Raw genomic sequence first — 14,008 nt, 5'->3', positions numbered from 1 at the left:
GTTTTTTTGTGAGTCTTAAAACAAATTGAGACCCTGTGACCATCTATAAAGGGACATGGCCACGACAGTACTAGCTGTCCAGCTGTCAGGGGCGCTGCCAGGAATTTTGGGCCCTATGAAAGATTCTAGGGGAGAGGCCTGTTTGCGCGCATAGCGCGCGGCAATTTTTTGGGGTGCCCATTTGAAATAAATCTTCATTATCAATGATAAATATATTGTATAATGGGCTGAAATGGAAGGCACCCAATGCATTCACTTTAATTATGTCAAATTAAGATTCACTAGCATTAATAACTGATTATAAAAAACAACATTCTATTGGTAGGGACTGATATCATTGTTTCGAAATACTAGAGAGATATATTAATGCAAAGAATAGAGAGATGTCGGTAGTTATTTCTTGTATTTCGAATTGCTCGTTCACACTAACAAAATAGCTAGCTAGCTTGCTAGCTTAGTGTTAACATAGCCCACTACATTACAATATTCCCTTTCATTAACCTCAAGTAAACCTACATTTGAGCTGGTAACAATCGTTAACAACTACAGATAACAGATACAGCCACATTCTGTAACTACCTGTACTTACAATTTCACTCCTTGCACCGTTTACTTTGAGCTAAACTCCATGGCTATAATCCTGGCTGTCTTGAAGAGACGTTAGGCAGAAACAAATACATTGTGTAACGCTGGTTGCACAGGTTATGCAGACGCAGACCACTTTGATTGACTGACACACGCACACATTGTTCAAATCATACGCTGGACACTTTATTAGTATTTCTACATGGGTTTAGATAATGATCAGGCTATAATAAGACCACATCGGCTATGTAATCGCTGACAACCGGGACGATTTCATAGTGGTTGGTGTATACCAGGACATATTAGCGTCCCGACAGGTTTTTGCCCGGACGCGGGACACGCAACTCAAAATCGGGAGGGTCCCGGTAAAACCGGGACGTCTGGTCACCCTAGGTTAAGACCTGACCTCAGCCAGCCCAGCCGCTCTGTACACCTGCTGCCTGCCAGTGCCAGCATCTCGCATTTCGGATGCTGTTCGATTCAACGCATCGCGCGTTGCGGCCGAACCATTTCGCAAGCGCTCAGGGGGAAGGGCAAATGACAATATGTTAAATAACTAACGAAAACGTTATGGAAATCGACAGTTGTGAATTTGATACGTTAATTTCCAATTACCATTACTTTGTAATGAGACATTTTTTAAAAAAAGGCAAGAATATTAATATTATATTATGAATTGCCATCCGCGGGCCGTGGGCCGTGCTGCGTTGGGCTGGGCCGTTAGAATCAGTACCACCTTTCCCCGCCAGTCAGCGCCCCTGCCAGCTGTCAGACTATGGGAGAAGATACATGCACTATAACCCCCTTGGGAGTGCGGATGATGAATATTAATGGGCCCTGCTATACAATGGTAATGTGTAGAACCCTGAAAAGGAAATGTGCAGGGGTCTGCAGTGGGATTGAATAGAGAGCTCAGGTAGTGTACTTAGGACAGCATGGTTTACATTAGCAGGCCTGTGGAGGCTGCTCCAACTGATAACACTATAAAGTCAACCACAGTCTTTTTGTTCAATCATAGTGTAAGGATTTTTTTTTAAATGTAAATAGTTATATTGCAGTTGTTGGTGATTGGGGTTGTCATTTTGCTAGTTATTTTTAAAAGGTTTCCATACATTTCTAATATTTGCATGTACAGTGTTAGTGTGGCTAACACAAAATTCACAAATTCATGTCACAAGGTTCTTTTTTTAAGATGATGACATGAATAAAGATCAACTGAGCGTTTTATTTACATTTGGGTAACATGCTGTAATTGTTCTCGTGTTTCATGTTGTAAAATGTATTAATCGCCTGCTTAGACTCAGTCTTCCATTATCTGTGCATGTGGAGAAACCACAACTGACATGCAGCGGTGTAAGGACCTGCACTTCAGTACTGAAACAAGAAGAGCTGAGCTGAGATTTGCTGATGCTTGCAACATACATGTAAACGTGAAATTAATTTTAAAGATATAGTCCTGAAGCAGGCTCCTGTTTTAAAGATACAGTCCTGAAGCAGGCTGCTGTTTTAAAGATACAGTCCTGAAGCAGGCTCCTGTTTTAAAGATACAGTCCTGAAGCAAGATGCTGATCTGCTGGTATAATGTATGTGTCGGTCTGAGCCATTCACAGGCCTCACAGTTTCCCCTTCACAGTGCCAGGGCTGTGTATGAACACTGGAGGGTTCTTTTTAGCACACACACAGAATGGACAGCTGGAGGGCAGTGAGGAACAATTCACTAAAAAATGATTCCATTAGAATCACAAACTCTCCCTTTAATCTTGACAGAGAGGACAAAGGTTCGCTGATGAGGTATGAGGTATCACCTTTTGGCAAAGCAGTAAAGTACAGCAGCAGTAATTTGCTCACATCTGTGGCGGCTGACCAGAGAGCCAGGCTGATATTGTGATAAAAATGGGGCGACATATAAAAAATGTCTTGGTGGTTTCATTTGGATTTTTACTCTTATTTACTGCTACTGGGAGCCTGCTCAATCTACAGGTAAGGTTGTATTTAACATGTTGGGCTTTAAATGGCAACAGGCACGATTAGTGATAAGGAGACTAAATGAATGGTGACCCTCTTGTCCCAGACTCTGTACAGCAGGTTGAGCTTAATCTCAGCTCCTTTATCAGCTACTTTATCTTTGTTCATTGTGTACTGGACTGGTGTAATATGTATGAAGAGCTCCATTTCCTGGAGATCAGTAGACACATAAAGGCTCATTTATATCCACAGACATGTCAGTGCAACCTACAAACTCCCTGTAGACGTGGCGAAATTATGTAAAACTATGTATGCAGTAGTAATTGTTGTGTAGTGAAGTCCAGTTTTTTGCCTCAATTCAAGATTCAATTCGTCATGTGATGAAATGCAATTCATTCACTGAATTAAGGGAACAAAGCTTTTTTTTGTGAGGGGTTGACACAGTTAGAATTAAATGAAGTGTCATGGCCTCCTCTTTAAAACAGAGCAGTCTGAATGCTGATGAAGGCATGGGTCTGGCCTCCAACAGCGTGACCTTCTCCTCCATCATCCTGTCCTCCATGTTCATCACCCCCACCGTCATAAGGTATCTGGGATGCAAATGGACCATCGTTGCCTCCATGGGATGCAATGTGATCTACACCGTAGGGAATTTTTATCCCGGCTGGTAGGTTAATAATTTCATGTGACTAGAATGTGATTTGAGATTAACACATGTGCATATTTTGGTATATGTGCTGTCTGTGTATCTTCCATAGGTGACCATTCACTACTCTAAAGTAAGCATAGGGAAGGACAATGACATTTAAAAAAAAAAATTAATATTAAAGTGAGGCATGTACTGTACATACCCCCAAAGGGTTAACTATATGCAAAAGTTCAGGTTCATTGAGCAGTCATTATCTTTGCATTTACAGATGATATACATATGTACTGCTAGCATCAGATTTCTTCCATTAATTAAGGCTCTCCGTCATGAATATCTATTTGCATAATAGGAACACCTGCCTTTCAAGAGACGAATTAGTACAGAAATTAAGCCTTCAGGTCATCATACCAGGATCAAATCTACCTCTTTTCTTTGATGAAGGGAAACTATACTACCATGAGTTGAGAACTGCTAATTATTGATAAGGAACAAGTGCAACAATCAAGATGGGTTCATAAATGTTGCAACAGGGCACATTAGGACTATAAAACATTGAAGGATCTGATGACTGAAGACTATTAGACATTGCTAAACATGGTTAATAAACTTTGAACAAAAGGTGTTACACATGACATCCATCATGATAAGATCACTTATTGGTAGCAATAAGCTTTGCATGGATGTATGATCTACTTCCAAAGTAATTGTCTTTTTATTAAGTTGGCAGTCTCAAACTATTTCCTGTGTGAAATACTGCATTGCACAGTGTCCACATTTGAGCCCTTGTGTCAGATGTTGAGGTGATTCATAAACCAGAATAGCAAACCAGTCAACTCTTTTTCAGGGCAACCCTGATGCCCACCTCGGTGATAGTTGGGTTAGGGGAGTCTCCCCTGTGGTCGGCCACCAGCACCTACCTCACCATCAGTGGAGGCCTGCAGGCAGTCAAAGAAGGCAAGAAGAGTCAGGATGTGATCAACCAGTACTTTGGGATTTTGTTTCTCCTCTACCAGTCCTCCGCAGTGTGGGGAAACCTCCTGTCGTCTCTGGTTTTTGGACAGGAACCAACAACAGGTGATATTAGCATATTGTGGTACATGCAGCATTCACTTTAAAAGCAGGAATTCTATTTTAGATTACCATTTCAATAAGAAACCATTTATGATTATCAGTATGGATGAAGGTGTGTGTTTGTTCATGTGGTGAAGAAATTAGCTAAATTCCCATATAGCTTGCTAAGACCTAGCCTTTTGATGCAAGACAGAGTGATTAGACTTTTGTTGTGTCATTGGCGGTTTGAGTTCATACCGACGGGGCCATTCAACACGTTCTTTCTCCTCTCCTCAGGGAACATTACTGATGGTGATTTACTCTTCTGTGGAGTGGACAGCTGTGGAATCCCTGATGCCACTTCCGTAAATTCCACCAGACCAGGGGACAGACTGGTGCACACGCTCTTGGGCTGCTACGTAGGTAGGCCAGCATCATCTGACGGGACAACTGGACCCAAATATGAACTATATAAAGCACAGAAATGGTGTTAGTTTTGAAAATAATATAGTCATGTTGTATTTCCTCTTTGTTCACTTAGCATTCAAATTTAACTTAATACAGTAATTTAACAGATGACAGACTTGAGTGGAGCCAGCACGACAGAACTTGAGATGCTGTTGTTCTTGTAGGTGTGGGTGTTTTGGCGATGTTGGTGGTCGCTGTGTTCCTGGATAACATTGACAAAGGAGAGGTTCCAGAGCTCAAGAGCAAGACGGAACCATTTTGCTCCACATTCTTGGCCACATTTAGACAACTTAGAGACAAGCGGCAAGTTCTCCTCATACCAGTGACATCATACATTGGACTGGAACTTGGTTTCCTTAACGGTGATTACACAAAGGTGCAAATAACACACCAGACTCGAGAGGCGCCATGAGCCAAACTACCTTATTCTAAGAAATGCAGTGAAAAAAATATAAACACCTAGAATACTGCAAGTTTTTTTATTTTAATATACATAAAAGTGTAATTTTTATCAACTGGAATATGCTGGCTTCAAATGATCTCAACATTGACCCCTGTGCTTTTCACAGAGGAGAAACGTTGCCCAGATTGTAGATTCTGGTTGGTGCTGTTATGTGAATATCAATGATTCCTTTTGTCTCTGCAGGATTATGTAACATGTGCCTTAGGAATTCATTTTGTTGGATATGTCATGATCTGCTTTGGCGTCACCGGTTCCTTGTTCTCCTACGTGTTTGGTAGGCTGTCGCAGTACAGTGGAAGAGTAACACTTTTCATCTTAGGTAAGACATGGGAAAAGGCAGAGAGAAAGGTCTAAAGCTCCTTAAAACACATTCAGATTCTGAGCTCTGTGTCTGTTCTTCGAAATACCACACTGAGAAGCAAAGGGTGGGTACTTCTGCAAGTGTGGGCGACCCTAGGTGGGTATGAAATGAATGTTTTAAGTGGATAGTGGGCCACATTCTGAAACATGGTCTGACCTGCAAAACACATCAGCACAAATATGCATACAAATCATCCACTGTCTCAATGAAATGTGGCTGTTCATAATCCATCTGTTATATTCTCCTTCCTCTTGCTGACTGCTGAAGCTTGACCTGCACATAAATGAAGTTGCACATTTCTCCACAGCTGCAGTCACACAATTCTCCTGCATCCTCGTACTTCTGCTCTGGAGGCCTCATCCAAACGAGCTGCCCATATTCTTTGTACTCACTGCTCTATGGGGAATGGCAGATGCCGTGTGGCAAACACAAACTAATGGTATGTGCATACGAGATTCTTGTGTAAACCCACAAAGTAAAATTATAATATTCAAAAAACACACACATAAAGACGCAAATACAGAAACAGTTCTGTATTTGACAGTTAAATCTACTTCAGTACAAAAAACAAAAAACCTACCAGATACAAACTACCAAAGTATTTACAACTTTCCACTCAATGACAATGCCGCATTATTTTTCAGCCCTTTATGGAGTTCTCTTCCATGGCCACAAGGAGGCAGCGTTCGCCAACTATCGTCTCTGGGAGTCCATGGGCTATGTGATTGCATTCGTCTGTAGCTCTTTCCTTTGCGTGGACATCAAGCTGTATATGCTTTTGGCAGTCCTTCTGTTGTCTGTAACGCTGTGTTGTGTGGTCGAGTATCAGGAGTACAGAAATCCGACACCAGGAGTGGAGGATGTCACCTCTAAGGTGTCAGATGAAAAAAATACAGTAGATTTGAATATGCTGGATAGTGTCTGACTCTGGCAACTTGTAGCATGCCAGCACAGGTCACAATAGAGGAGATTATGCACACAAAAAGTCTTACTCTGTCATTAAACTTTTCTTCTGGCATTGTCTGCAGATACACAGTTTGGGTTGTTTGTGTGACATCAGATTTAAAACTGTTGACAGAAGGCAGAATATAGATGTCGCCTGTAAATATACTTCTCATGACATACACAATGAACTTTGCTCAAATCAAGACTATTGCCTTTCCACTTCAATCACTTTGACAGAGGTGTTACTTATTAATAAGATTATCTATTGCTGACTCACAAATCATGATATGAAGTTGGTGGTAAATCTTTTATCAGTTATGAGGCAGAGCAATGCCATTGTGGGTGGCCGGCGGAACTCTCTTCGATATTTTCCCTCAAAAAAGAACTGGAATTCAAATGTAAAAGAATTTGAAGAATTCAATTATACACAGAAAACATGGGGAGACACTTGAAAAATGTAATAGTTGCTTCTGTTGGATTCTCATTCGCTTTCACAGCAACAGGGAGCCTCCAAAGCTTACAGGTAAAATGGAATAGCTTCCTTTTTTGTTGTTCTAGTAAAACTGTCGAGTTTGTTGACCTTGCAAAGTATTATTGAGTCTAAGTAAATGTTGTGTTTGCATTTCTTTGACATAATTGAATTTGTGAAATAAAATACTTTAAAAAAACCTAAGACACTTTACTTTGCTCTCAGCCTCATAAACAGCTATACCACAGTAAATTAAGCAAGTAAACAAGTAAAGGCTTGGAATACATATGCTTATATATGGTGTACATTTTACCTCATTGTTCTAATTTTTAAGAATGGGAAAAGCGCAAAGTTCAAGCAAAATAAGAGCCTGGTCCTAAACTCAGCTTCCATGTTTTCCACAGAGTAGTTTGAATGCAGAAGCAGGGATGGGTTTGACATCAGTGAGTGTTGCGTACTCAATGATGATCCTGTCCTCCATGTTTGTAGCACCGACACTTATTAACTATCTGGGATGCAAATGGAGTTCTGTTGCCTGTATTGGATGCGCAGTCATTTACACACTTGGAAACTTCTTCCCAGGATGGTACCTATACAGTCTCAAACTCGATCTGCTTACTTCACAAATCTTTCCCAAAGAGTTAATATTTGATTAGACACTAAGTGTGAACACCAATATGTATAATTTCCCCTTCAATACAATTATCTTAAACAAATCTGTTTATTTAATTTTGTTATTGCAGCTACTTAAAGGCACAATATGAAACAATTATGCTTCAGGATTAGGGTTAGGATAAGCAGTTTAACCTTAAAATAACAGCTTAAAAAAAATTGGGGCGATACAATGACTTTTAATATGGAGAATTGCGTCCGTGCCAATGGCATAGCAGGGTCGATAGGCATATAACTGCCTTCTGTAGTTTTGCCTGCCGATGCCCGCCGACCTGACTTTGATTACCTTCTGCCGATCTAGTAAGTAGCTTATTTGCCGTCTTGCTTAGTCTTGTGTTGCACATGATTGATGTTTGACTGTGTAAGGACAGTCGTTGAGTAATTAGTTTGTCATAATGTCAAAGTCAGCACATTTCAAGAGATTTCGTTAGTTTTGGCTGCTAGCATACCTTTAGCGAATAGCTATTAATCCTTAATGCACCTTTAAGTTCAGTTGGCATATGTGGGTTGTGGCATGGATGTGTGTATGAGGGTACTTTTCTTCTGATAATGTCTGTTGTTTTCAGGCCAAGCTTGATCACAGTGTCCGCCATCATAGGCTTAGGAGCGTCTCCACTGTGGTCAGCTATGAGCACCTACATCACTGTCTCTGCCAACCTGCAAGCACAGATAGACAAGAGGAAAAGCCAAGATGTAATCAATCAATATTTTGGCATTCTGTTTCTTGCCTACCAGTCATCCAATGTTTGGGGTAACCTTATGTCCTCCCTCATCCTGGGTCTGGATTCAAAGACAGGTAAAAGAGCTTACACAGTGAAATGTATGACTCAGCAGAAAAAATAATCTTGCAAATGGCGCATAAAAAAAAACAGATACATAGAGTAGAGGTTTTCTTTGGTTGGAAACTAAGCTTGTTCATCTGTCACACAGCAAATGTCTCCCAGGGTTCCCCCTTGTTCTGTGGAGTCAGTAGCTGTCTCAACTCCAGTGGGCTGGCTGTGCTCTCAGAGAGGCCTGGGGCAAAGCCTTTGAACATTCTCTTGGGCTGCTATCTTGGTGAGGCCATCTTGGTATCAACTTATCTTGAAGAAACTGTTGACCACTCTTACCATTTGGTTCATTTTACATGCAGCATTGCATAATTATTGTACTTTTTCAGGGTTTGGAACCCTGGGAATGCTCATCATGGCTGCATTTCTGGATAATGTGAAAGGAGACGAAGACTGTGACACAGAGCAGAAGTCATTTTGTAGTGTCTTTTTTTCAACATTCAAACAGATGAAAGACTATCGACAAGTCCTTCTCATTCCACTTACCACATTCATTGGTCTCGAAATGGGTTTTCTAACAGGAGACTATACCAGTGTGAGTTGGCCACAGAAACATATACTCTGAACTAATTTGGTTTAATTGAAACTAAATATCTAAAGCACCTGTTACAAATTATGGTCAGTGAATTTCCTTGATGTCATTTTGAGTACTTCCTCTTCCTAGGTGTATGCAACCTGTGCCTTAGGAATACACTATGTGGGCTTTGTAATGATCTGCTTTGGTGCCTCAAGTTCATTAACTGCCTTTGCAGTTGGAAAGCTATCTCAATACACAGGCAGAAAGGCACTGTTTGCATTTGGTAAGAAGACATTAATTATCTTATATAATTATCTATACTACAGAAACCCTAAGCTGCCATCATTTACATCTAATTTGTAGATCCCGTTCTCACTTGATATTGAGTTGTTTCACTTTGTTTTCCACATGATCTCGTAATTATGTCATTGTCTTGAAAATTAGTTTTCAATCATTTCAATACTTTCAAGATAACAAATGATTAGACCAATGAAGTAGCCTATCCTGTATGTGACGCCATTTAGGGTACTAGTGACTGAGGAGCAAGAGTAACCTATATTGACTAGTATATCAGTTCTGAACATCGCCGAAAAAAACTAACCAATTCCTTTGTGCTGTTTTTTATAGAGCTAGGATTAGACTTGCTGTACATAGCTAGTCCTATTCTGTCTATGATGGATAATATGATGTAACAAACTCCTGAGACATGCCATAAATGTAGTCAGTTTGTTCTAAACATTTTTGTTAGGGCTAGACTCCATAACTAGTCATGTTTTGCTGCACTGATCTGATGTCAACAGAAAGAGAAAAACATTTGAAAAGTCAATTCTCAATGTCCATTCCACAGCTGCAGTGACAAACCTGTCCTGTATACTGGGTTTACTCGTATGGAGACCTCATCCAAACCAGATGCCGGCCTTCTTTTTGTTCCCTTCGCTTTGGGGAATGGCTGATGCTATATGGCAGACACAAACCAATGGTAAGTAGTAATTAGACATTGCCAGCTATATCACCAAAAGACACCACTTAGTACATTAGCAAGCTTTTAATCAGTGCCAACTCAAGGTATTTGCTAAGTTTTTGCATGCTTTTGAAGTAGTTAACTAACTAGTTTTAGCCCAAAACTCCCTACCGCTGCTTAAGATTAGAGCAATGTTTTGTATGTCTTGCTTATACAAACAATACAGTTGTGTTAACACAGAGTCATTATGTATAGGTTAGTAAAAGTAAAAGTAGAGACAAAAAACACAAGCGATTATTTTCATATTTTGATCACTGCATATTATACATTCAGAAATATTGTATCATTTGTAAAAAAAAATATACCATAATCAAATATTTGGAAATGCAGGTTTAAAAGAAGAGCATTTTCAGGGGTCAATGAACCCTGTTAGGATCCATTTAAGTGCTTTGTTGCTTTAAAAACTTCAATATGTGCATCTATTTTACCACTAAAATCAGTATTATTTTTGAAGGATAGTTTAAGAAGTACATTAATGTGTTCTGTTTTGTAGTATGTTAGAGTTAGAACATAATGGACAAGTCGCCAGGAAAGTGTGCTGGGTGGATTGTTTATGGTTTGTTATTTCTTATCAGCTCTTTATGGAGTCCTCTTCAATGACCAGAAAGGAGCAGCATTTGCCAACTACCGCCTGTGGGAGTCGCTGGGCTGTGCATTTTCCTTTGCGCTCAGTAACTTCGTTTGTGTGGAAATTAAGTTATACATACTAATTGTTGTTCTCGTACTTGGAATTGTGTTCTACGCTTTGGTGGAATACGTTGAGAGCCAATGCCAACGATTCGAAATTAACACAGAAAGTTCAAGTGATAAGGCAGTGCCAAAAGAAAGTAATCTGTAGGTTCCTTCTCAAGTAGGTTATTTTTAAGTAATTGTACGTTAAACGTAAACATTTAGGTATTAGCATTATTTAGGCCCTCCGTTGGTGTTTTGACTGCATGTGCTTGGCCTTATAAAATACGGAGGCTTTTTTTTTAACTTAATAAACAAAAAACAAAAACAAAAATTACTAACATGCTTTGTTTTGTGCCTTTTTCGTTTCCAATATCTTACAATTCCCGTCATCCAATGGCTGCATAAAGGCCACAAGTAGGCTAACCACGGTTCACTGCCGCACGATGCTGTTCTTTAGAATGAACAGTTTCAAATATTCAGACCCTTAATTTCCGTAAGAGCGCGATGCCCCTGGTATCTTAGCAACACAAATATGACAAGTGCGGATGGATGATACAGAGTGAGAGACAGCAGGGCAGACGGATCGAGGTTGCGGGTGTGCGCCCTGTCAGGTAAGCAGCCTAGATAAAAGCATCTTTAGCGAAATATCTTTATTTTTTTGTAATGCAGTGACTTTTTTGTTCAGTCATTTATTCATGGCCAATATGTCAGCAAGTTCATGAACTTCTATGGCTGAACTTTGGCATCATAGTAGCGGTCGGTGTGTCATGGATGTCTGTGGCGTTTATCTGTAAAACGCTTTGAGTGCTCTATGAGTAGAATAGCGCTATATAAATGCAGAGGCATCGCATTTAATGGCAGTGACTGAGTTTATCGAACTGAATAGAACGTTAGCCTGATAAACTGAATGCGTTTGTCATTTCCATTTGTTAGCCCAGATAGCAAATATGTCCACCGGTGGATTTTGGTCGGCATCCCACTGGTGGTGTGCCACTTCAAGACCACCATCGTCTTAAATGAAAAAAATAAAAACATGAAATGTTAGCAATTCCTGGAATTTTTAAATCATATCCTTGGCATAGTCTATTTCAAATATCAGCCATCTAAGAGAAGACGTTCATGGTAGTGGCCTATAAGGCTCTCAAGTTGAAAAATGACTCGGGCCTAATGTTTTTTCATTTGTCTGCAGTGACACCTCATCCAGATATTTGAATAAGTCCAGTTGTTTGAATAGCTACACCAAGCCTTGTCATCGTTAAACTATTTGAAACTGACACTGTTAAAAATATATTTTACTGGTGTTTCTTTTCAGCATCAGACACTAAACACCTTAGCTTAAAATGGCTGCTGGTGTGTGTGGCACTGAACCTTTGGTGTTTCGCCTTCACGAGGGAGCACCTGAGCTTGTGCGAGAGGTGCTTTTGGAGAGAGGGTGGGAGGAGTTTGAAGAACAACGGCAGGATGAAGGAGATTGGAACCTTTACTGGCGTTCATCTGCCTTCCGCAACTCAGACTATGAGAACATCATGCCCTGGCAGAGGCTCAATCACCACCCAAAGACAGTGGGCATTACCCGCAAGGACTGGCTGGCACGGAATTTGAGGAGGATGAGGGGCACATTTGGCTCAGCACTTTACAACTTCAGTCCGACCGCTTTCAATCTCCCTAATGACTATGTAAGATTTTTGGAGGAGTACTCAACGCACCGTTTAGCAAATGGTGGTAAGGGCACTTACTGGATATGCAAGCCAGTGGATCTTTCAAGAGGGAGAGGCATATTCATTTTTGAAGATATGAAAGACTTAGTTTATGACTGCCCTGTCATTGTGCAGAGATATATTAGCAATCCACTTTTGATCTCGGGCTATAAATTTGACCTTCGGATATATGTTTGTGTGAAGAGCTTTAGTCCCCTCACTGTCTATATGTACCAGGAAGGCTTGGTTCGTTTTGCAACAGAGAAATTCAACCTTGGTGCTCTGAACAACCTCTTCTCTCATCTTACCAACACCAGCATTAACAAATTCGGGCCTTTCTACTCAACAAATAAAGAACACATAGGACAAGGTTGTAAGTGGACGCTTAGCAAATTCCGCTGCTTTTTGCAGAGCTTGGGAATTAATGAGCCACTGCTTTGGCAAAAGATCAACAACATTGTAACTCTCACTCTTCTTACCATTGCCCCGTCCATTCCCTCGAGTCCCAACTGTTTAGAGCTGTTTGGGTTTGATGTCCTGATCGATGAGCACTTCAAACCCTGGTTGCTCGAAGTCAACTACAGCCCTGCTCTTTCACTGGATTGCTCTGCTGATGTCACTGTAAAAAAAGGACTCATCAACGACCTCATTGACCTTTTGAACTACAAGGAGACTGACAGCCTTCGACAGAGTGGATACTTGAGACAAAAGTATAAGACCCCTTGCTATTTAGGAAGTCAGATTCTGCAGGCCAAAACCCCTCCGGTGCTCCTGCTGTATGAACCTTCTTGCAATGAGCGATGTCAGAGTCATTCTTGCTTGTGCAGTAGGGGAGGATCACCAGAGTCCTGTGGAACAGCGCAGTGGCCATGGCATCATTCAGATGAGAACTTGAATTCTGCCCTTAAGTTAACCCTGGGATCGAGCTTTAAACCAGTGACTCGTTATTGCAGCAGGAAGAGACGTTCCCTTCTTTCACGGAAGCCAGAGCCTTTTGACTGTTCAAAGGCATCTAATTTGGAGTCAGAGAGTGAAGATGGATCGTGCTTTTCAACTCCCGACATGGTGAAGGAAAACTCAAAGCGAAAGTCAGGTAGTCCTGTGAAGTTACCATCAATTCATGGACATAAGAACAAACCTCCTATATATCCCTCGGCTTACGAAATTCAAAAGAAGAGTGTGCCCCCAAACCGTGTGGGCGATTTCATTCTGACGTTTCCCTTTAACGAGGTAACTTTGAAAAGCTCGCAGAAGAAGCTCAACATCAAGATGGCCATACAGGAAGTTCACAGACTCACCAGTCAGCTCATCTCCTCCTGTGGTAAGAAAGGAAAACTAAGGAAAGAGGAGAGCAACAACACTTTAGGGGGAGAGAGCAATCATGAGTCTCTGTTCTGGGGGGGCCAAGGATCCGACCTGCGCTGAGTGAATGCTGCTTCAAAACTTGACTAATCTGTCATTTCAATTCATAATAATATGCTCATCACATCAGGTCAGAAATGACAACACAGTGAGACCCAGCTCTTTAAATGGTCAATAAATAACACACAGCTTGCTCTTTCTATCTTGGTGTTTGGTTGTGAAACAAGAGAACTGTAAGGTCAGGTCACAAGGTCAAAAGTCTTCCTGAATACTGTATCTGTG

The 14,008-nt window shown here is 40.8% G+C and overlaps 3 protein-coding genes across 3 annotated transcripts; all 3 read left to right on the top strand.

The window, feature by feature from the left end:
* Positions 1–2,478: 2,478 nt before the first annotated feature.
* Positions 2,479–6,466, top strand: LOC308382834 (protein unc-93 homolog A-like; the record flags this gene model as incomplete). The annotated part of the gene is made up of 8 exons (XM_080860356.1): positions 2,479–2,565; positions 3,036–3,217; positions 4,044–4,273; positions 4,547–4,672; positions 4,882–5,093; positions 5,364–5,499; positions 5,849–5,980; positions 6,186–6,466. The coding sequence occupies 8 exons, from the start codon at positions 2,479–2,481 to the stop codon at positions 6,464–6,466; spliced, it is 1,386 nt and encodes a 461-aa protein (XP_080716482.1).
* A 456-nt stretch (positions 6,467–6,922) lies between these two features.
* LOC308382832 (protein unc-93 homolog A-like) lies at positions 6,923–11,282 on the top strand (the record flags this gene model as incomplete). The annotated part of the gene is made up of 8 exons (XM_080860353.1): positions 6,923–7,009; positions 7,360–7,436; positions 8,194–8,423; positions 8,558–8,697; positions 9,122–9,257; positions 9,822–9,953; positions 10,571–10,674; positions 11,190–11,282. The coding sequence occupies 8 exons, from the start codon at positions 6,923–6,925 to the stop codon at positions 11,280–11,282; spliced, it is 999 nt and encodes a 332-aa protein (XP_080716479.1).
* A 725-nt stretch (positions 11,283–12,007) lies between these two features.
* Positions 12,008–13,789, top strand: ttll2 (tubulin tyrosine ligase-like family, member 2; the record flags this gene model as incomplete). Its single annotated transcript, XM_080860715.1, has 1 exon — positions 12,008–13,789. One exon carries the CDS (start codon positions 12,008–12,010, stop codon positions 13,787–13,789), a length of 1,782 nt encoding a protein of 593 aa, XP_080716841.1.
* Between the last annotated feature and the right edge of the window lie 219 nt (positions 13,790–14,008).

The sequence above is a fragment of the Sprattus sprattus genome (assembly GCF_963457725.1).
Source record: "Sprattus sprattus genome assembly, chromosome: 2".
NCBI classification, from domain to species: domain Eukaryota; kingdom Metazoa; phylum Chordata; class Actinopteri; order Clupeiformes; family Clupeidae; genus Sprattus; species Sprattus sprattus.
This window is presented reverse-complemented; position numbering and strand designations above follow the sequence as displayed.